Source organism: Macaca nemestrina, chromosome 2 (genome assembly GCF_043159975.1).
Source record: "Macaca nemestrina isolate mMacNem1 chromosome 2, mMacNem.hap1, whole genome shotgun sequence".
NCBI classification, from domain to species: Eukaryota; Metazoa; Chordata; class Mammalia; order Primates; family Cercopithecidae; genus Macaca; species Macaca nemestrina.
In genome coordinates, this window is record NC_092126.1 from 159130261 (window position 1) to 159151778 (window position 21518).

The 21518-nt window shown below is 44.6% G+C and overlaps 1 protein-coding gene and 1 long non-coding RNA gene across 27 annotated transcripts in view; one reads left to right on the forward strand and one right to left on the reverse strand.

Moving 5' to 3' along the window:
- LOC105470260 (kalirin RhoGEF kinase) overlaps window positions 1–21518 on the reverse strand; it is a 700354-nt gene that overhangs the window by 51387 nt on the left and 627449 nt on the right. For 12 of the 26 annotated variants that reach the window (XM_071089172.1, XM_071089152.1, XM_071089145.1 and 9 more), the window contains 11 exons: window positions 20756–20822; window positions 19215–19318; window positions 18963–19032; window positions 18248–18334; window positions 17307–17399; window positions 15803–15853; window positions 14849–14926; window positions 11245–11430; window positions 10696–10867; window positions 6036–6274; window positions 3500–3753 (listed from right to left, as the gene is read on the reverse strand). In XM_071089172.1, coding sequence (XP_070945273.1) covers window positions 3500–3753; window positions 6036–6274; window positions 10696–10867; window positions 11245–11430; window positions 14849–14926; window positions 15803–15853; window positions 17307–17399; window positions 18248–18334; window positions 18963–19032; window positions 19215–19318; window positions 20756–20822 — 1401 coding nt within the window. Of the gene's footprint in view, window positions 1–2677; window positions 3754–6035; window positions 6275–10695; window positions 10868–11244; window positions 11431–14848; window positions 14927–15802; window positions 15854–17306; window positions 17400–18247; window positions 18335–18962; window positions 19033–19214; window positions 19319–20755; window positions 20823–21518 lie in introns of those variants that run through there. The other 14 variants (XM_071089192.1, XM_071089190.1, XM_071089184.1 and 11 more) reach the window with 3 other exon arrangements.
- Window positions 618–21505, forward strand: LOC112424687 (uncharacterized). Its single transcript, XR_011618452.1, has 3 exons — window positions 618–1074; window positions 17411–17623; window positions 21246–21505. It is a non-coding gene; the product is annotated as an uncharacterized lncRNA (long non-coding RNA).

The window sequence follows — 21518 nt, forward strand, 5'->3', positions numbered from 1 at the left end:
TCACCACCGTTGGGTGAGTCAGCAGGTGAGGTGCTCCATCAAGCCCGGGCTTCAGAGGCCCCAAACCTGCACACCAGCTCCAATGGGGGCTGGCAGCTGACCTCACCTCCAACTGGAAGTGAGCGAGGATGAACTCTGACCTCCCCTGGTAGATGTGCAAGGTTGACTGCAGCATTTGAAGAAAATATGAATCCTAGGTGACTAAACTCTAACAAGGGAGTTTGTATACCATACCCGTGATGCCTCACAGGACCGAGGAATTCCTCTTGTGAAGGGCATGGTGGATGGGTGAGAAAGGGGGTGAGGAGTAGAATAGGAAAGACAAGGGAAGTATATGCTACTGACACTTTCCCAGGACCAGACAGAAAGACCCAAAAGGATGATGTTGAGAGTTCTACCTCATGATTTGTATTTGGGCAGGGCCACTCCCAAATAATGTTGATCAGACAGGATTTTCTGGGGCAGGCATTTGCTTAATAAACAGTGGAGCATCGCTCATTTATCTGGATATTTTAGGGCAAAGAGTTTCTCGGTCTCTATTCTCCATATCACTCAGTGTTTGTGAATACATGGCTTTGTCAGCCTCTAGAGGTCCTAGAGCTTCCCTGTTAGGATAAGACCTAATGTGTACTCCCAGGGAGGTGAGAGCAGCAATGGCTTTTCAATAGGTCTTTCATCCTAACTTCTTTCTTCCCACAAAGGGTCCTGGGAGCAACTTCTTCACAGACCTCTGAAGACAAGCTCAGAGTAGAGCCCTTATATTCTGTAAATATCAGATCTCAAAGACAGAGATACCAAAAGCCAAGTCACAAACAGTGTCAGTGACCCTGAGCAGGCATCATCAGTTTCAGGTGAGGTCACAGAGCTTGAAAGAAGTTCTAATTGTTGTCTGGAATAAGTGAGACGTGGCTTCCCTTCAGTATCTCCCTGTCAAAGGTGGGCCTATGCAGACAGGGTTCCATGAGATGAGCCTCCATTATGGGAGAGAGGCAGAGGAGATTTAGGAAGAAGGAAGCTGCTGCAAAATACAGAGCATCTCCTCCAAAATGCTCCACATACATCAGGATTTTAAGGGTACGTTGAGGAAGGTGCTCCAAAAATATTTATCCCCTAGCACACAGGTTCGACCTTCTGAGCAGGAAAAAGCAATTGTAGTAATATCCTTGAATCTTGTGGGAAAGTGGGCTCCTTAAAAAACCCAGACCTTCTCCTGTATCTCCTAACTAGTCAGGCTCTCTACTGTCCCCTGCATACCAGCACCTTGCTCCAACTGTTGAATCTGAGTAAGAACCAGCCAAGCAATCTTAGATGGCATCAGCCTGTTAACTTCAGACTTTGATAACTTTACTCCAAAATCCATGTCCCTGGCTCCTTCTGAGAACAACTCGAGTCAGGGAGATCCCTGCTGAAAGGACTCCCAGGGCAGGCAGCACATTGTGTACGTGCGTGTCCATGTAGGGGCGTGTTTCTACATTTATTAAACTCTGGGTTATTTAAAATGCTTGGTGAAAAACTAGAAATATGAGCAATAACATTTCATGTTTGGAAGGAAGACTCAGAGTAGTATAAATGGCAGGACAGGCTTGGTTTCATATGCTTCTTCCCAGAAGAACTCGTCATCATGGTTTGGGGAGCTTCCATCTCTTGGTTGCAAGCCCGGGGACTGATGTGGACACAGGGTTTCAGTGACGTTTGTCCTGTAGGCATCACAACGAATTCTGACCCCTGTGGTTATGGCAAGCCTTGGGGAGGGTGTGCTGAGTGTCCTCCACTGGTAAATACTGATAACCTCTTTCAGTCCACTGCTCCCCTCCACACACACCCCCAACCCTTGTGCAAGAGCGACTGACAAGAAATCAAAATGACCCATATGTATTTCAATCTGCTCTCTTTTGCTCGGTCTGACATCCTTTTACCTTCCCTCCCATGGAATGTATGGATAAGTGGCCAACAGAACCAAAGGTAGGGAGGAAGAAGTGTTTAGTACCTGGATATTTAGAGGATAAATCATTAAGAGTTAGCTCTGCAAGTCCCCTGATTAATAAAAACTTCAGTGCTTCGAGGGCCTTTATCCCAAGGCTTCCTAAAAGGCACCCAAAACAAGTGTACTTAGGATAAAATGCATGGGGGCTATTGTGCCTTAGGGGCCACTGTGGATTTTTGGTTGGGCCTGTGGTTACCTAGTGAGGCCGGGGGATGTCAGTAGCTGCTATCCCCTGTCCTAGAGAGAGGGCCAAAGCAGTGCAGTTCTGCTGGTGCCACTGCTCAGATAGCTCGTGGGAGCCCCCTGCACCATGGTCTTCCATGGATCACTATGCAGCATGGAAAGCAGCGGGGAATGCCAGCCAAACACTGCCTTCTACTCTGGTCATTCATTGACATCAGCACTTCAGGGCTGCCCAGTTGCAGGGAACCAGTCGGACAGCATCGAATCTGTACCTTCCCTCATCTCAGAGGTTAGGGAAAATCAACAGGGGCTGTTTAGGAGGGAAGGCCAGGGTCAGAACTTTAGCAACAAAAGTACTTTTTGTGTAGGAAAAAAAAATGCCAATGCATTCACCCAAAACCTAAAATATAGAAAAGGAAAAAAACAAGAAAAGGAAAAGAAGAATTGTTTGCACATTGGAAAGTCCAAGAAGAGTGAAATGGGGGGAAAAAGGGTCAACTAGTTTTTAACTTCATTAAAACATGCTCATGGTGAAAATTTATTTTACATATTTAAAATAGTACATTTAAACTGATTAATTACATGACAAGTACAACGATGAGCATTGTGACGCCATCATATTGCACAACCTGACTTCATCCGTATGGGTTTCTTTAAATAGTGCAAAATACTTTATACAGGAATGTGTTCGGAAGGGTCTTTGCAACCAAAATAAGGAAAAGAAGTATCTTACAAATTACTATGAACATATATTCAAGTGACGGGGTCGAAGGGAATTTTTAAAAAGTTACAATCTGTACAGAGGAATTACCACAGACAACCAAAAAGTTCCCTCCCTCCTGGGACAAGCAGCGGGCCTCTGACCTTCACAGGTTTGGCATTTGTGCCAAGGTAATTTTTTGGTGTCAATCAAAAAAAAAAAAAAATATATATATCAGTTACTTAATACAATATAAATAGAAGTCCAGTCCAGTGAGTCCTGTGGTGGGTCAAATGTGGCAACAGAAAGCACACCTTTTGTCACCTAGGGTTTCAGTGGGGTTCTTTTCTTAATGAGTGGGGGGAAAAAAGAGAGAAAAAATGAACAGAAAATTACAAAACAAAAGGAAAGAAAAAACACTGCCACCACCAACAAAAAAAAACTGGACCACTCCAGCCTGGATGCCCCATGCTGTGTATGGTACCAGCACTCAAACACTGGTTCTGTGGCACTGTTGAGAATAAGCAGCAGTAATTCCCTACCGTGTGTTTGCATTTTTGTGTTCTTTTGTTTGTTTCTGAATATTTTTAATCCTCAAACTCCTCTCCCGGGGAAGCCAACGAGGCACTTACTTGATGCTCCCGTCACTACTTTCTGCTGCTGTGGCTTTGGTGAGGGGCGCCAGGATGCTGCCTGGGACCCAGCCCTCGGCGGCGGGGGAATGGTCGCTGGCAGGCTGGTACACCAGACACATGTTCTGCTGGTTGACGGCGAGGACCTGGACCACCTCACCTTGGCTCACACAGATTTCATTCTCCTTCAGTGCGTAGTAATCTTTGATCACGGCCATGGACGAGGTCCCATTGCAGCCTCCCAGGTCGTTCTGCTGGGAGATAAGGGTAAGAGGGGCACAAACACAAGGACGCTAGTTCACGTGGGCTTGCTCGGCACCCTACCCAATGGTTCAAGGCCAAATCTCCCACTAGCAGGGTAGGCAGCGGGCAGCATTCGCTCTTGAGTAATGACATAATATTAATAAGGTGCTCTGAAAGTATGTTTTTTAATAGCAATGTTTCAACAATATTATCATCCAGGGTGAATAGGCTCCAGCCCACACAAAGGTACAAACACACCTTTGACCTGGAAGCCCCTTCCTAGCATACAACCTTCCTGTCAGCATTCTCTTACAAGTGAAAGGAAGAACCTGGCACTGGCATAGGGATATGTAAGCACCTGGGCAGAGTGAGGTCAGCATAAGGGTCATGTCAGGGGTCACAATTCTTCAATGAAAAGAACATGGATTGTTTGATATTAAATTTTTCTCTTTTTGAAAATGCATTGGCTTTACTCTATATTCTGACCCTCTTATCTCTGCCCAGTTCAAAGGCAAGGCCATGACCTACCCTTACCCAACTTCCTGCAGGCACCAGGTACCCTCCCCTACTCATTAATACAAGAGATGCTGCCCATGACCTTTTCATGTGAGTCTGTATCAGGGCAGCTGCAGCTAGACAGACTTGTAACTTTCCAAGGAGGTCTGGCTGCCTCATAGAGCATGGTAAGAGTCAGAAAGTCTTCAGAACATACATATATATTCTATATATACACACATACATATTCTGTATGTATATACATACAGGATATACATACAAATTCTTCAATATATACTCTTTTTTTGTTTGGCTGTTTTTGAGACAGGGTCTTGCTATGTCACCTAGGCTAGAGTGCAGTGGCAGTCATAGCTCACTGTAGCCTCGACTTCCCAGGCTCAAGTGATTCTCCTGCCTTAGTCACTGGGACAACAGGTGCATGCTACCACGCCTGGCTAATTTTTTTTTTAAAGTTTTATTAGAGACGAGTTCTTGCTATGTTGCCCAGGCTGGTCTTGAGCTCTCAAGTTCAAGCCATCCCCCTGCCTTGGCCTCCCAAAGTGCTGGGATTACAGGCGTGAGCCAGCGCATCTGGCCCGATATGTTTGACAAAATGCCAAAGTGACTTCAACTTACTCCCAAAGGCAGGATTGTTTTTTAAGGTAGAAAATCATTTCCAGGTGATATGATGGAACAAATTGGTCTAGTTACTCTAATACAGGATTGAACTTGGACACTAATTATTTTTTAACATAACCAATATAAACTAATAATTTTGGGGAGAAATAAAACTATAAAATTGGAACACGTAGATAAAAAATGTAAGTGTTCCTATTCATAGAGCCACTGAGTTCTAGAGAAAACTGAGGCCTAATGAGGTTAACTAACTTGCTAATGTTCTAAAGCAAGTGAGTTGCAGAATTGGGAATAGAATAGAAACCGGGTTTGCCTGATTCCTAATCTAGCACTTTTCCCATTTCTCTCCTGTTCTACCTACCTTGTGGGGCGAAATAGCTGTGTAGACTAAATCTATGCTTGAGTCTTTGACTCGCCTCATGGTGATGTTTGAATTGTGGATTATCTCTGACAAACATTCAATCCAAGTTAGACTTCTCCCATTCTCACATTGATGATCGACTTCCCTTCCACATCAGCCAATGGATGGTGAAGAACTGTGAACTTCTTTCAGTAGGTGCTCAAGGCAGATCATCATTAGAAAGCGTGATCTCTTTTTAAGATGTCAAACACTATAGCAGTGACTTTTAGATGAAGATGATCCACACTGCAACTATTCTATTTAGCAAAAATCATCCATTTTTATGATTGCTAGAGGAAACTGGTATAACTCACCCAATTTATGGGGAAAGAAAAACAAAATTGAGACTAGACTGTACTTAGTGGGCTGTTCCTGCTAAAATAATCGGCAAGCATTCAAAGATGCCACTTCCTGGCTGGGCGCAGTGGTTCACGCCTGTAATCCCAGCACTGTGGGAGGCTGAAGCGGCCATATCGCTTGAGGCCAGGAATTTGAGACCAGCCTGGCCAACATGGTGAAACCCCATCTGTACTAAAAATACAAAAATTAGCTGGGTGTGGTGGGGCACCTGTAGTCCCAGCTACTCGGGAGGCGGAGACAGGAGAATTCGCTTGAACCTGGGAGGCAGAGGTTGCAGTGAGCTGAGATCACGCCACTGCACTCCAGACTGGGTGACAGACCGAGACTCTATCTCTTCCTAAAGTAACCCCTGAGGCTGTGCCCTCATAGTGACAAGGGTGGGAGTAATGAGTTGTCACTTACCTTGCTGGCTTCGAACTTGTCCCCAGACTGGTGGTATTCAAACCCTGGACTGCCATTGGAGGTAGATATCTTCAGGGGAGGCAGAGGTGGGTTATAGCTGGAGCCCTTTGGGGGCTTCTCTGAGCCTACAGGAACAGAGGAGTAGGGCCTGGGGCTGGCTTGGGGAAGCCTGGCAGGTTGAGACCTCATCACGGCTGTGCTCCTTTCTTTCCGCTGATACTCAATGGGCGATTGCAGTGCTGTGGGATAAGAGCAGGTGGTTACTCTAAGTGTTGGGAATCCCACAAGGATTTGGAGACCTCTTAGGCCCAAGGCTTTGTGTTAGGCATCGTGTGGATAAGTGAGAAAAACACTACCCTTGATTTTAAGGCAATGTGAGAACTAAGACATCTACCTAAATAATGAAAATACAAAAAACAAAATGGTGCCATATGTGAGGTGCCAAGGGTTGTGCAAAGAGAGAGGAGGCTCTGTAATACGTGTGGTGGTGGTGGTGACAAAGAGCTTCAGAAGAGAACTGTGGCCAGACTCTGGCACTTAGGCTGGAGGAAGGAAGCAAGTGTGACGTGCTGGTGAGGGGAACAGGAAGTAGTCAGAGTGCCTAGGGCCATGGGTCTCCCTGGAGGAAGAGGAAATGAGAAAGGTCTGTGAGGTAAGACATGCCATGGTATAAAAAGTCTAGAAAGTGAGGCCAGTGAATCTGGACCAAATTTTGAAGGTCATGAAAAGTAACTGAATGGAATGAACTTTAAAGCTTTAAATTCAGATTCTATCATCAGAGAGCCACATTTGAGGAACAGTAACCTTGTAGTGGTTAGGAGGAGGGACTGGAGACAGAAGGCTTCTTGTCTAATTCAGAAGCCATGGAATGGCAAAAGCCAGAGGCAGAAGGTCTAGGAGAGCGGGATCAGGGGATGTGGAATAGATGTGGCTGTGGTGAGGTTGGGAGAGATGAGACAGTGACAGCCTAGGCGGGAAAGCAATGCAAGAATCGAGGATGGCTCAGGTTTGGAGACTTGGAGGATGGCAGTCAGTGGAACTCACAAGACAGGAGAATGAGCTGATGTGAAGGGGAAGACTGGAGTTTTGTTTTATTGAGTTTAAGGTAACAAAGTTGTAAGGTCTGAGAACTACAGAGGGAGAGCCAGGCAAATGCCATACAGGTCCAATTCTTTAAGAATGACTTCAAGGGTTGACCGATTATGTCATTTTTATCAGTTTGCACTGTAACAACTATTTAAGTGGGTGAACAGCTGGGGCCCAGAGAAGTTCTCAATTAGAAGGATGTTGCTACTGTGATAGGTACATACCTCAACAGGACTCAACATAGGGTCACACTTCCTTTCTATCTGAGGTCTCAGAAGGAAAGATGGGCTCTGAGATACCTGCACACATCTCTGTAAGTAGAAGCCTGGCCCTGGTCCATCATCACATCCTTGTCTCTTGTATATGTCAAAGTAATAACGGGCCCACCAGAGCACTGCCTCTCTCACTGAGGAGCGTTTTGTGGTCATTAAGTATTTAGGAGATGATAACCCAGTTCGGTAACACAGTCAGCCCACTGTATCTGCGGGCTCCACAACCATGGATCCAACCAACTGCGGGTTGAAAATATATGGGAAAGGCCAGGTGCAGTGGTGCACGCCTGTAATCCCAGCACTTTGGGAGGCCAAGGCGGGTGGATCACTTGAAACCTTGTCTCTACTAAAAATACAAAAATTAGCCAGGCATGGTGGCATACGCCTGTAATCCCAACTTCTCAGGAGGCTGAGGCACGAGAATCGCTTGAACCCAGGAGGTGGAGATTTGCAGTGAACCAAGATCTTGCCACTGCACTCCAGCCTGGGTGACGGAGTGAGAGACTGTCTCAAAAAAAAAAAAAAAAAAAAAAAAAATATATATATATATATATATATATAGGGGAAGAAGATGGAAAAAAGATGGTTGTAGTCTGTACTGAACATGTACAGACTTTTTTTTTCTTGTCATTCCATAAACAATATAGTATAACAATTATTTACGCATCATATACATTATATTAGGTATTATAAACAATCTAAAGATGATTTGAAGTATACAGGATGATGTACATAGGTCATATGCAAACACTATGCCATTTTATGTAAGGGACTTGAGCATCCACAGACTCTGGTATCCTCGGGAGGTCTTGGAACCAATTCCCTGTGGATACAAAGGGCTGACTGTATCTCCATGATTTATTAAGAGAAAGGTCTCTTGGAACCAAGTAAAGGTCTGAATCATTGACTATGCCTAAATAAATACAGTTCCAAGTTCTAAGTACATACCAGAGTTATAAAGTAGGCCTTATCAAACTGATTTTATGAATCAATTCCCATCATATGGAATTGTGATATTACCTGGTTATTTACAATAATTGTGCTAAAACATTTGAAAATAGTATGCCTTCTTAAATAAGCTAAATGGACAGCCTGTATTCTTTCACCAACCTCCATTTGCACAACGTAATTCTCAGAATCAAGAAAACTGCATCCCTACAGGGTTTGTTTTTGACTGATTGATACAGTGTCTCATGTCTGATCCTGCTTCTTTCTTCACTTTGGTTGCTAGGGAGATCATAATTAAATAAATGAGTGCTCTAACACTAGCACCTATACTGCAGTTCTGTGGTTCACAACCTTAATTTGAAGTCCTGTAGCTGTGGATTCAAGTCCTGTTTCTATTGCTCACTGTTTCTGTGACCTTGGACAAGTTCTGAGTCTCCTTTTCCTCACTTGAAAAAAAGTGGACAAGAGTACTTACCTCTCCATGTTGACGTGAGGATTAAATGTGAAAAACCATGTAAAATGCTTAGCATAGTGCCTGACACAGAGCAAGGATTCAATATACAGGAGCCATTATTGTTATGTCAATAACTTGTTTCAACTTACTGTTATACCTTATTTTTCTTTTGTCCCAAATTGATGAATTTTAAAATTCTTAATTTCTGCTTAGAATCTATCAGAAACTCCTAATTAATAGAATGCAATTTAAATGGATATATTTTATATATGCACACAGTTTTGCATAAAATTATTTTATCAACAAAAGTGTTCATTTGAAGTCATATATTCAGAAATCATAAGCCATACACAACTTTCATGACCATCCCTCAGGGCTGGGCTGGTGTTTAATTTTAGATATTTTAGAGTGAAAAGAATCCTAGAGATCACTTAGTCTAGTTGTTTTTCACCAAATTTTTTTACAGTTGAGGGCCAGGAGCCTGGCCCAAAAATACTTTCTGTAAGTGCAAAATTGCTTTGAAGTCTCATGTTCTATCTTAAAAAGTCATGGCATCCTGTTACATGATCTTCTTCTATTTGTCTTTAAAACACTGTGCTAAATCCCTTATAATATAGGGAAACTGATATTGTAGGGAGGATGCCAGGTTTCCCGCTTCCAGGAAGACTGGCTCATCACGGAGCATGCCAGCATGGGCAGAGTATATCTACCTGAACTCTCTTTTTCACAAAACCAGTCACAAGGCCCAGAGAAATGTCATGACCTGCTCAAGGTCCTCAACTCATACGTCACCTTTTATCTTTCCCTTCAGCATTCAGTTCCATTCTAGACACCCAGAACATGCTGTATCTGGATCATTTGAGAGTCCAGATCCTAGTACTGGCATGAAAATGTGCCACACCCAAGGGTGGGCCTGTACGTGTGTACATGTGTATACCTTTGTGTGCACTCATGTGAGCACATATAGCCATGTAGTACAGATCTCAGGACAGGCAGGAAGAGGTGGTATACCCAAAGGTGGTTGTGTGTGTGTGTGTGTGTGTGTGTGTCTATCCAGGCATATGTGCTTGCTGAGTCTTCAGGTTTACTTCATTACTAGTTACATCTTGCATTCAACTACAAGCTCTGTTTCTGCTTGGTTAGACGTCAGAGCTAACCAAGTCAGCAGAGATCAGCCACTAGTTTAAAATCACACACCCCTTTCCCATGCCAAGCTCCGTGTGAAGAAAACCCCAGCAGAGGAAAAAATAAAGAAATATATTCAAAGTGGCAACTCTACTTCACTCCAGTTCACACCACTCATGAGGGAGCTCCTGCAAGGGCCACAGAGAGCTACACCCTCTGTGTAACCACCAATTTTCTTCTAGGAAGTTTCAGGGTATTACAGAAATTTAAAGTTAGCAATCATTCTCATTTAAAAGGGGTAAGGCTGGCTAGCAACGTGGCTTATTTAGGCTCTCACACTGTTGGGAGCAGAGGAGGGATTTGAACTGATTGGCCAAACTCTCATTTATCTCTAGTTAACACTAGAGAAGCTATGAAAAGTGGAAAAACACATGTCATTTCTAGCCGGCCCTGGCCTCTTAGACACAGAGGATATGCCTACCTCAGACTTTTGCCCAAATTAGTACCAGGCGGTAGTGATGGCAACAAGACATATATCCTGTGTCCCATAAGCGAAATCTCTTCTATCAGAAAGATGGAGCTTCTTTTCCATACCCTATCTGTTCTTGTGTATTCAGATTCAGAAAAATTCAAAAGTGTTTCTGAAAACTACAAAGTTGGAGTTCCATAAAATGTGATCTGGGTTCATAACTCACCATGAACCCAGACCCAAGGAAGCTCAGAAGTTGTGGAGTCCCCTGACATGGCCCTGCAAGAAACCAAGCCCAGCACCCACCATTCAAAAAGTCTCGCTGTGTTTCTAAGACTTGATTGATGTCCTGCACCCAGGCCTGCTGAATGTCAGCGTTGGCGGCTTGCAGAATGACCCTCTCAGAAGTCTCTCTGTTCATGAGTGCAAACTTGCAGGGATCATTGTCCACATTCTCCTCCAGGACCAAGAAATTCATCTGGAAGAAAACAAGTTGATCCTTTTTATATTTAAGAGATTTTTAAAATATCAGCAACATATTACTGTTCCTCAAAGTTTCTATTTCAGGACAAGCTTCCAAATTTTGCCCTGGATCTAGCAGGACAGTACTTAGGTTTTTGTCTCTGGGTGAGTGACATAGTCCCAGGGAACCTGCAGGATCATGCTGGAGACTGGCTCCGCCTGTCACTTCAGCTCACAGATAATCACTGTCGTTCAACCTCCATGACCAAAGGTTATTAGGCTGAAAGATCTTCATGGTTCTGGATGTCACGACTCCAGTGCCTTGTCTTAGGGAAGCAGCTCCCAAAAACTGGGCTCTTCCTTGCCCCTTCATATCACCATTGGGATCCTCACCTTGATACTCCTTTTGAACATGTAGCCAGGGGTGAGGGATCCCTTCCTGAGCAGTTCACTGAAGATGACAATCTGCTCGAAGAGGAACACGCGCCTCTCTTTGGTCCGGGACTGCATGCCTGCATCCAGCTCAATCACATAGAATGTGTCCTGCTGTAGCAGCTTCCCCTGAGCAGTCAGGGTGCCCTGAAGGAAAGAGGGGCTGGGGTGAAGTGAATGAAAAATGGGGAGATGGCCACTGCCCTCTGGGTCCAGAGAACCTCCCCATCTGGGGATACGGACAACAGATCTGACATCAAAATCCTCAGGGCTCTAGGAAGAGACTGAATTGGGACCCACCCACTCATCCGGGGGCCGACCTTGGCCATTTTCCTGCACACACAAGGGCCCTGGAGGGAAAGGGAAAGCAAGCTGTGGAACCCCTGAGAAACAGCTCCAGGCAAATGCCAGAAGGCAGGAAGGTAACATTATTAGCAGAAAAGTCATAATCCTGGTCCTTCTTGTTTTTTATTGAAAGGACAATGGAAAGTAGGTGACACTTGGAGCTACAAGTGGCCTTTCCATCCTCAGAGCTCTGAGAACTGTGCCTGCCTGGTTCCTTTGCAGTATAGGCCAAGGACCAAGGGCATTCTCATGGCCACCAATCTTGGACTCACCTGTAGACAAGGGAAGTGATGAAGGCAGGACCACAAATATTCGGATAAGTCACTCCCCTCTCTTCTTCAATTATTTTAGGATGGGGAAATTCTGCAATCTTAGTTTCTAGTTATAGGCCAACAGGTAAAGTTGGGGGTACTATAGATAGGTCTCTACATTTTATAAGCTGGTAGATACTTTTCTGGGTTCTGTGATTCTTCTAAAAATGACTCCAGGGTGGGCGCGGTGGCTCACGCCTGTAATCCCAGAACTTTGGGAGGCCAAGGCAGGTGGATTACCTGCGGTCAGGAGTTCGAGACCAGCCTGCCCAACATGGCGAAACCCCATCTCTACTAAAAATATAAAAATTAGCTGGGTGTGGTGGTGTGTGCCTGTAGTCCCAGCTATGGGGAGGCTGAGGCACGAAGATCACTTGAACCTGGGAGGCAGAGCTTGTGGTGGGCCGAAATTGCACCACTTCACTCCAACCTGGGCAACAGAGCGAGATTCTGTATCAAAATAAATATACATATAAATTAATTTTTAAAAATTAATAAAATTAAAAAAATAAAAATGATTCTAGCTACTAGGCCACCTGACACCTAACTGAGGAGGTAGAACCTATTTGGTTTGTCAGTTTCTAATGAGATTTTCAGAGACATCTTCACAGCTTCAAAGGGAATATGGCCCAACCCAGAAAGTCTTCCCAGACTCTGACAGAGCACCTTGCATTTCTATTGCTTTGCAACAAGAAGACCCTGACATCAGAGAGAGCAATCTGAGGGCCTCCTCTGAAATGCAGGTACTCCTTCTCAGGCGACAACTCTGTCCTTCGGTGCCAATGTGGCCATTCCCTTCATGTGATGCCTTATTCCAAACACTACCCAGCAGAAGGGTTATTTTTCTTTTGTGTTCCTGAGAAGTGCCTGCCCTCTGCTTGGATCATGGCTCCTTACTGCCAATGTCAGCAGCCAAACAGGCTTATCTCTACCCTGGTCCAGAGTTAATATTAAGCCAGTGACCAGCTAGCCAGGAAAGCTCTATTAATATTACATAAGAACCTAGCATGGCTTATAGCTCGGCCAGCATCAAAGGGAAAGCCAAAGGATTTGAAAGTGGGGGGGAATTTAAAAGAGGAGGCTCTAACTTCTCTCAAGCCCAAAGCCATGGGCTGAGGGAATAGACACATGCTCACTGTCCTTCCCAGTTACCTGAAGGAATGCCAAAAGCAGGTTCTGGTGGCTTAACAAAAACAGGAGAGAGCAGTGCTTAACTTAAAAGCTTGATTCCGTGCTTGTGTGTGCCCTTACATGGACACACACACGCGCACATGCACATGAACAACACAGCTCCTGTGAAGTTTAACTTGGGGCAGACAGCACAATCAGACGCCACTCCTGCCGGTGGTCACTTCCTCCAGAGACCCAGAGAAGCACAGTTAGTCTCCTGTTCAGAAAACATGGGGTCTTCAAGGTTGAAGAGCAAAAGGGATCTCTTGGTTTGTTCAGTATAGCCTCAGACCTGATGTAATGCCAAGGGAAAAAGTATAAAACTCCACCCAGTATGACTGAAGAAAAATAGTTAAGAACTCAGTGTGTGTCTGCTGAGTAACCCTGCTTACACTAATGCCTCCGGCCTGCTTTGGAAGATCAAGAGCTTATGAAAAACGCACAGCAAAGAAAACCGTCCACATAGTTCCTGTCACAGCAAAGCATGAAAACCAGACAGGGACACATGGGATGGGCTGGAAGGGCAAGGAGGAGAAGAGAATTTGGCTCAACAATGTCATGAATCCAATGCATGAACTCACACTTAAATACACTATCCCTTAAATTACTCATACAGTGGTATGAGCATGAGTCAACTATATATCTGTCTTGTATCTATTCCATTCCAGTGTAGCCAGAAAAAAAACAAGCCATTTATTTCTTAGTTATCTCAAATTCTAGGAATCCCTTTGCCCCAAAAAAGGAATAATGAAAGCTTAGGTTTCGGACTGCTGGGAAATAGAAGATACACATCTTTATCTAAAGGGATCAACAACTTCTAGGTACCAATCAATAATTGTGTCAGTTCCAATTTTATCATATTAATCTTAAAAACATATTATGTGTGGCTAATTTATTAGGTTTGGATATACATTAATAACAGTTATTCAGTTTAAATTAGAAAGTCAATTTGCTCTTCAAAGGTTCACTGTTATGGGCTGAATTGTGTTTTCTCTCATTCCATGCCCCTCATCAATTCCCATGTTGAAGTCCTGGCCCCTAATTGCCAGAATGTCAGCATGTCACCTTATTGGGAAATGGGGTCTTTACGGAGGCAATCAAGTTAAAGTGAAGTAGTCATGCAAGTGAGCCCTAATAGAATATGATTGATGTGCTTATTAAAAAAAAAAAAAAAAAAGGAAACAGTTGGGAGTGGTGGCTCATGCCTGTAATCCTAGCACTTTGGAAGGCTGAGGCAGGGAATCACCTGAGGTCAGTTCAAGACCAGCCTGACCAACATGGAGAAACCCTGTCTCTACTAAAAATACAAAAAATTAGCCAGGCGTGGTGGCGCATGCCTGTAATCCCAGCTACTTGGGAGGCTAAGGCAGGAGAATCACTTGAACCCGGAAGGCAGAGGTTGTGTCGCCACTGCACTCCAGCCTGGGCAACGAGAGCAAAACTCCATCTCAAAAAAAAAAAAAAAAAAAAGAACTCTGGGTCTTTCCAATCTCCTTGGAATTCTGACTTTGGTTTGGCCAAATGCTCTGTAACTTCTTATGACCTCCCTACTGCTGGACTTCCTAAAGAGATGCATCTTCCAGGACTGTGAACCAGAGGGGCCCAGGCATGAAGGCATAGTGGTGAGTGAATGAAGGAGGCAGAGGCAGGACACAGGGCTTCGGAGGGAGGAAGCTGCAACAGCTTGGACTTCTACTGTCCTGGAGAGAGTGGGCTTAGACGCATTCTTAAAGACTCACCTCGAAGCCTTGCAGACGTCCTAGATTCATCATGTCATTGCAACGTTTGGGAACAAGGCACATTAACTCCACTGCTTTCTGTGGGAAAGAACAATCGTCACTCAGGAGGGGGAACAGCACTCAGGCAGGAAGCTCTTGGTAATTCAGTGCTGGAAAACAGGGACTTCATCTCTGGTGGCTCCTTTATTCTAGGAAGGGACGCTGGTGCCTGCTGTCCACTCAGAGAGTATGGGGCTTTCTGTTCCAGAGAGGGGGTATTGGTCCTCAGCACAGGGGCTCCATGTCAGTCACTGAGCATATGTTGGGGGAATATTACTCAGCTCCTCCTTTCCCTACCTTCCTGTTTTTGTTCATCAAGTCCCTTGCCTTCTCAGATTTTCTTTCTTCTCTCTGTTGCTTCCTGGCTGCCCAGGCAACAGCTTAGCCTGGCTTGTGAGCCACTAGAGGTCTTAAACTAAAATAATCTGTCAGAATGGTCTGTAACCTCTCTGGCTTAAAATAATCCCATGGTGACATTGTCTCAAAGGACTTCACTTGGACGTAGTCTGCAGGGTTTGGATAGGGAGGTGAAAATGGAATACTTTATATGTTTGACTCAAATAATACTTGCCTTCACGAATAAAATTGCGTACTGAGGCTTTTGTGCAACTTACATCTAATCTCTGAAGGATATTAAGGGGCTACCCTTTCCTACTATGTGTCACCAGGAACCTAAAGAACACCAGTGGGGCTCAGCTGTAGTCCACCCCAGGACAGACGTTATCGAGTTCTAGGAAACGCTGTGTTAACACTTGCCATTCCTCAAGCAGGTACAAAGCTGTTTACAAGAGCCTCTTACTGTCCGAGAGGGATGCACCTGGATCCATGGTCTTCCTGAGACAATCTTTTCCCCTCTAGAGAGAGATAACCAATATGGCCCCTAAGAACAGCAAGCATTACAAGCAGAAAACTCACCTCGATATCTGAGCACTCCAAACCAGCCTTCTCACTGTATCTCAGGAAGTCCTAACAAGTAGGGGAAGCAGGGGAGTGTGGGAAGGGGTAAAATTAGTAAAACAGCGAGGAAACAACTTATCATAAAAATACAATAACACCCTGGAGACTTTCCTTCCCAGCAGAGGTGCAATGGTTTAGAGTAGCTGAGAAATGAAATTACGAGTCATGTAAGATGTAATAACAGAGAGAGAACTCCCAGAATATTCAAAATTTCTTTTTCTTTTCTTTTCTTTTCTTACTTTGTTTCTATCTTTCTTTTTTTTTTTTTTTCTTTTTTTTTTGAGACAGAGTCTCACTCTGTTGCTCAGGCTGGAGTGCAGTGGTGCGATTTCGGCTCACTGTAACCTCTGCCTCCCAGGTTCAAGCAATTCTCCTGCCTCAGCTTCTTGAGTAGCTGGGATTACAGGCGAGTGCCACCACACCCAGCTAATTTTTGGGTTGGCCAGGTTGGTCTTGAACTCTGACCTCAGGTGATCCACCTGCCTCAGTCTCCCTAAGTGCTGGCATTACAGATGTGAGCAACTGCACTCAGCCTCAAAATTTCAAAGCTATGGGAGAAGGAAGAGTGAGAGGGAGGGAAGACAGAAGGAAAGGGGGATTATGACAAGAAAGGAGAGAAAGGGAAGTTAAGTCTCTCTTTCCTATTTAGCCTCTGAGTTCCATAAGATGAATCAAGTTAAGCCATTGTTTAAAATATAATTAGGCTGGGCACAGTGGCTCATGCCTATGATCTCAACACTTTGGGAGGCCGAGTGGGAGGATTGCTTGAGGCCAGGAGTTTGAGACCAGCCTGGGCAACATAGTGAGACCCTGTCTCTACGAAAAAATAAAAAATTAGCCAGGCATGATGGCATGCACCTGTTGTCCTAGCTACGTGCGAGGCTGAGAAGGGAGGATCGCTTGAGCTCCGGCATTTGAGGCTGCAGTGAGCTATGACGGTGCCACTGCACTGCAGCCTGGGTGACAGAGTGAGACCCTGCCTCAAATATAAATAAATATATATAATATTTGATAATATTGATTATATGTAAAATATATTGATTTTATATTTAAATATATATATATATAAAATCAAATTTTAGGTATTACTACTCTAAGATTTCTAAAGCCTTGCCTTTCCCTTTCTTTGTCCCTTGTAGTTCACTCTGATTTTATATTCTTATTATTTTTTAAAAGTATCAAGTCAATGATTGAGACAAAGTAAGAATGTGAATTGAAAAAGGAAAATCAAGTAACAACCTGCCACCTTAAGGGCAGGAAGAACAGTCATGCAGTTTATCTGGGGGCAAAGCTGATGGAGTAACCAGCAGTCGGATAAAAGTTCCCACGTCCCTACCACCCCTCCCACAGTTCACAGTCCTTTGGGACAGTGTGGTGGAGGCAGAACGCCTAGCACTACGCTAACCTGCTCTGAGCCTGAGGGACCCTTCTCCAGCCCTGACCCAGGCTCCCAGCTTCTTACCTTGAGGAGCAACTGGTATTTTGTTATTCTCTGAATGGGCTTGATGAGGAAGTCACTCAGTGTCAGCCTCTGATTTATCTCCTGTTTTACCTCCTGAAACACAGGCAGCAATATTAGAAGAAAAAGGAACTGAAGAACTGGGGTGCTCTGAATCAGGGTTCAAAGGCGTGGAAGACAGGTCTGCATGTTTTCCAATGAAGCTGAAGAATCTTTAAGCAATGTGAGAGGTAAAATTGCCTAGAGGACCGTTCACTTGTTATGAACAACACGTAACACACATCACCACTGGCTTCCTGCCTTCCTCCCATGCTTTTACAGTGAGTACTTCCACACCTTGGTCTTCACCCCAGTCCTGGGAGACAAGCTGGAGGGGCCTTATTCTCTCCACTGCTTCAGGGAAAAAGCAGGGAAAAGGGGTTTCTCCTTGACACACAAGCCTTTGGAGCAGGGCCCTAAACTCAGATCTCCCAACACTCAGCTGAGCGCTCTTTCTAAGTGACAGTGCTGCCTTTCTGCCCGCAAAATCAATCCTTCCAGGCTAGGCCAAGCAGAGACTAGGAAGTGGCTGCAAACCCTTCAACCAACAGAAGGCTCCTCAGTAAGTGGTCCCTGGGGGACTGGTGGGTACAATCTGCTCCAGGGTCACTTAAGAAGAACTGGAGCTTCTCAAACTGTCTCTGTGTTCAGGCTGATTCTGCAAATAGGGGCTTCTCAAATGAGAACCCAGACTGGGCCACCTCAGCTCCTCTCAAGTGAAGGTGCTCATGAAAATTTAGCTAAGAAGCTGCTTTCTTTGTTGAGGCAGCTATTCCTGCCGTGAAGGGGTCAACGGTGCTGTGTGGGGGTCACCTATGGATGGATGATGTCTGGTATTTCTGAAAGTGGCTGTCTTGGCCTGAGTTTTCCTCCCATCCTAGTTCAGCAAAGCCCGCACAGCTTACCTCAAAGTAGGTGTCATACTCAGCAACGATGTACTCTGAGCGTGGCTTATTCTGACAGTACCACACGTAGATGTGCAGTTTCCGTTCCTGAAAGAACAGAGAGAGACATGCGGACAGTCAGGCATCTTGTGCCTTTTGTTCAATCTCAGAGTGCCGTGCTGGCCTCCACGTGAACGAAGGACTAAGGCACACTTGGGGAGGCACCAAGGCAGCTGAATACCAGGGATATAAATGTGGTGGGCAAGAGCCACTTTCCAAATCGCCATGGTGGTCAAAAAAACAAACAAAAAGACTCTGAGAGGGCTGAGAAGGAAAGTCAGTCAAGGAAGAGCAGAAGAGAAGAAATTTTATTTATTTTTCTTCTGAGACAGGGTCTCGCCCTGTCACCCAGGCTGGAGTGCAGGGTGGGGCCATCGTGGCTCACTGCAGTCTTGACCTCCCAGGATCAAGCGATCCTCCTGCCTCAGCCCTCCAAGTGGCTAGGACTATAGGCATGCGCCACCAGCCCTGGTTAATTTTTAAATTCTTTGTAGAGATGGGGCCTCGCTATGTTGCCCAGGCTGGTCTCAATTCCTGGGCTCAAGCAATCCTCCCACCTTGGCCTCTTGAAGTGTTGGAATTACAGGTGTGAGCCACTGTGCCTGGCCAGGATTTTAAAATGAATATAAATGAGCCTAGTGAAGGAGTTGGGGAGGAGGTGATGGGAGACACTCACATGCTTAATAAAGAGCTGTGCCAATCTGTCTTGCTCCTGGATACACTTTTCCAGTTCCGCCAGGAAAAAACTAAAAGGAGAAAGGGGATAAGAGAAGGAAGCCACATTATTCAGAACTGTATTCTTTCTCAATAATAAGATGAGTGACAGAAGACTCTCCCCTAAGCCCTACCCCTTGAGTCAGATGCAGGAAGAGGACGCAAGTCCTGGGTTCCCAGGACACTGGATCCTCGGGGCAGCGTTAACACTTACTCCTTATGCCAGTCATAAATCTGATGAATATTTCCAAACACGATTTTGTCCTTTCCTCGCATATCCTCAGGGACACCCTTTTCTTCTATTCTCTTCATGAAGCCCTGCAGCAGCAAAGGCAGTGGTTAGTAGCATATTTTCAGAGGAAAGCTTTCTGGGCTGTGCCACACACCACAGCACCCCTGCGAGCCCACACTCTCTGTGTGAGTTTGAGGACAAATGCTTCTATGGTTTCTCACTATTCAACCAGGTCTTTTACCCCCGGTGCAGAGCAAAGGACAAAACTTTTATGAGTTTCAGGATCCCCTTCTTTGTCTCCAGTCCCCTTAAGAAAGCAGAGCACAGAAGAAAACAATAAGCTGTCCCTCTTCCTTCTCCCAGTCCATGTTAATCAGGTCTGTAAAGGCTCAGAATTAGATACATCTGGCCTAGAAGTAAGTCTTAATATGCTAATACTTTATAGTCTATAAAATGCGATCATATAGAATTTCATTTTTGGTTTAACATCAGGTTTGGAGGTTGGACAGGTAGCATTATCTCCATCTGACAGACAAGAAAACCCAGGCACCTGGGTGTTGGATGACTTGTCCCATAATCGCACCGCTGATGTCTGAGTTCCCTGCAGTTCAGCCTCCCAGTCTCCAGATTCCCTTGTCCTCTACTCCTGGGCTGGACTGCGTATGGAAGCTGCTGTACCTCTTCCACCCCCCCAGCCCCACAAAAAGACAAGAATAACTTCCCATAAGTCAAAATTCAGGTCTTCTATATGCCTGGTTAATCTGTTTATCCAAGGTTCAGGTAAGCAAATATAAAACCCTAAGTCAGCAGATTTCACAGGATGGGGACTCAGGTTAAATGTAAGGAAGCAGCAGGCAATGTAGCCATATAATTTGTAGACTTCATGTTCTTTCAAGATGATTAACAATAGGGCTCTAAGTCACTCAAATTAGCCATTTATTTTCTCAGGTTTTTTTTCATCCAAGTGTCTAAGTTCCTCGTAAGTGAATTCCTACCGAGCTAGAGTTGTTTAATTTACTACCAAGTTGACTTTTAACTGTGGACCTGTCAACCTTGCTCATTGGTGGGTTTTCCTTTTATCTGTGTTTTTGCTAGCTATAACACTTATCCTTAAAATCTATGGAAATGTACAAGCCCTAAGATTCCACTAAGAATGACCTGTTTTATGCCTATGTGGCTCATAGCTCTGAAGAATATATGTCCACATAGTTAAACATCAAAGAAAAGCTCTTAAGACAATAGCTTGGTCACCTAAAACAAAGTGGAATGAGTTCCGCTGTAACCAAGAGGCTCCCCGAAATGCTATAACATTCGGGCCTCTACCTCCCTCTAAATAGCTTATTTCAAGGGGAAAAGAAAAATATTGCCTACATATTCTACTTATTACCATTTTTATTTTCATTTCTGCAAGTGCTCAGACAGTAAAGTATATGTAACCATCAGATTAAAACACCTTGGCCTAGGTAGAGTCCAATGTGCTCCTGGTTGGGTGACCACAGACCCACCTGGAACCCTCTACTTACCTCCACCACAATGCCCAGATCCTTGACATAGTCTTTCTCTGTCTGTACCAGCTCATTCAGGACAAACCTGAGCAGGAGATTAAGAACAATGAGTGTTCCTCTTCATTGTTAAGCCAAAAATCTTTACTTTAAGTTCACAGAAAAGTTACTTTGGCACCTTTATGACAAGACCCCCTAAAACACCCACATTTATCTCCTGGGAAAGATGCTTACGGATGCTTTCCCTACAGAAGGCCCTATTGAAGGGCTGAGGACACCAAGGTCAGAAAGGACGTCCCCAGGTGACATACAATAGTCACACAAAAAATGACACTCAGCACCTAGCATTCTTCTTTCTATTCTTCACGTGTTTCTCCCTCACCTACAACTGAACAATTATATAGACAGAGGGCAGAAAGAATGGCAACCATTTTGGCAAAACTGAGTTCTGAAAGCTTTGAGGCCAGTGTCGGCAGGGGATCAGGATGAGACTTTTCTTCCTTCATTTCAGCTCCATTCTTCACTTAACAAGAGGAGAAAGACCATTTGATTACCAACCTGTAAGTCCTCCAAGACATGGATAGATACCAAGTGAAGCTTTTAAGATATGGAAGTTGCAATTATTCAGATAGGTATCCATGGTAACTGGCCTGGAAGATCCCCAGTCAAGGCCAGAAAGATGGACTGCAGACACACCAAAATCATACCTTTAATGCATCCCTACCTTCTCCAGGATGCAGGATTTAACAATTACAAGGACATTTGCTCTCTTGGTTTCTTTCTT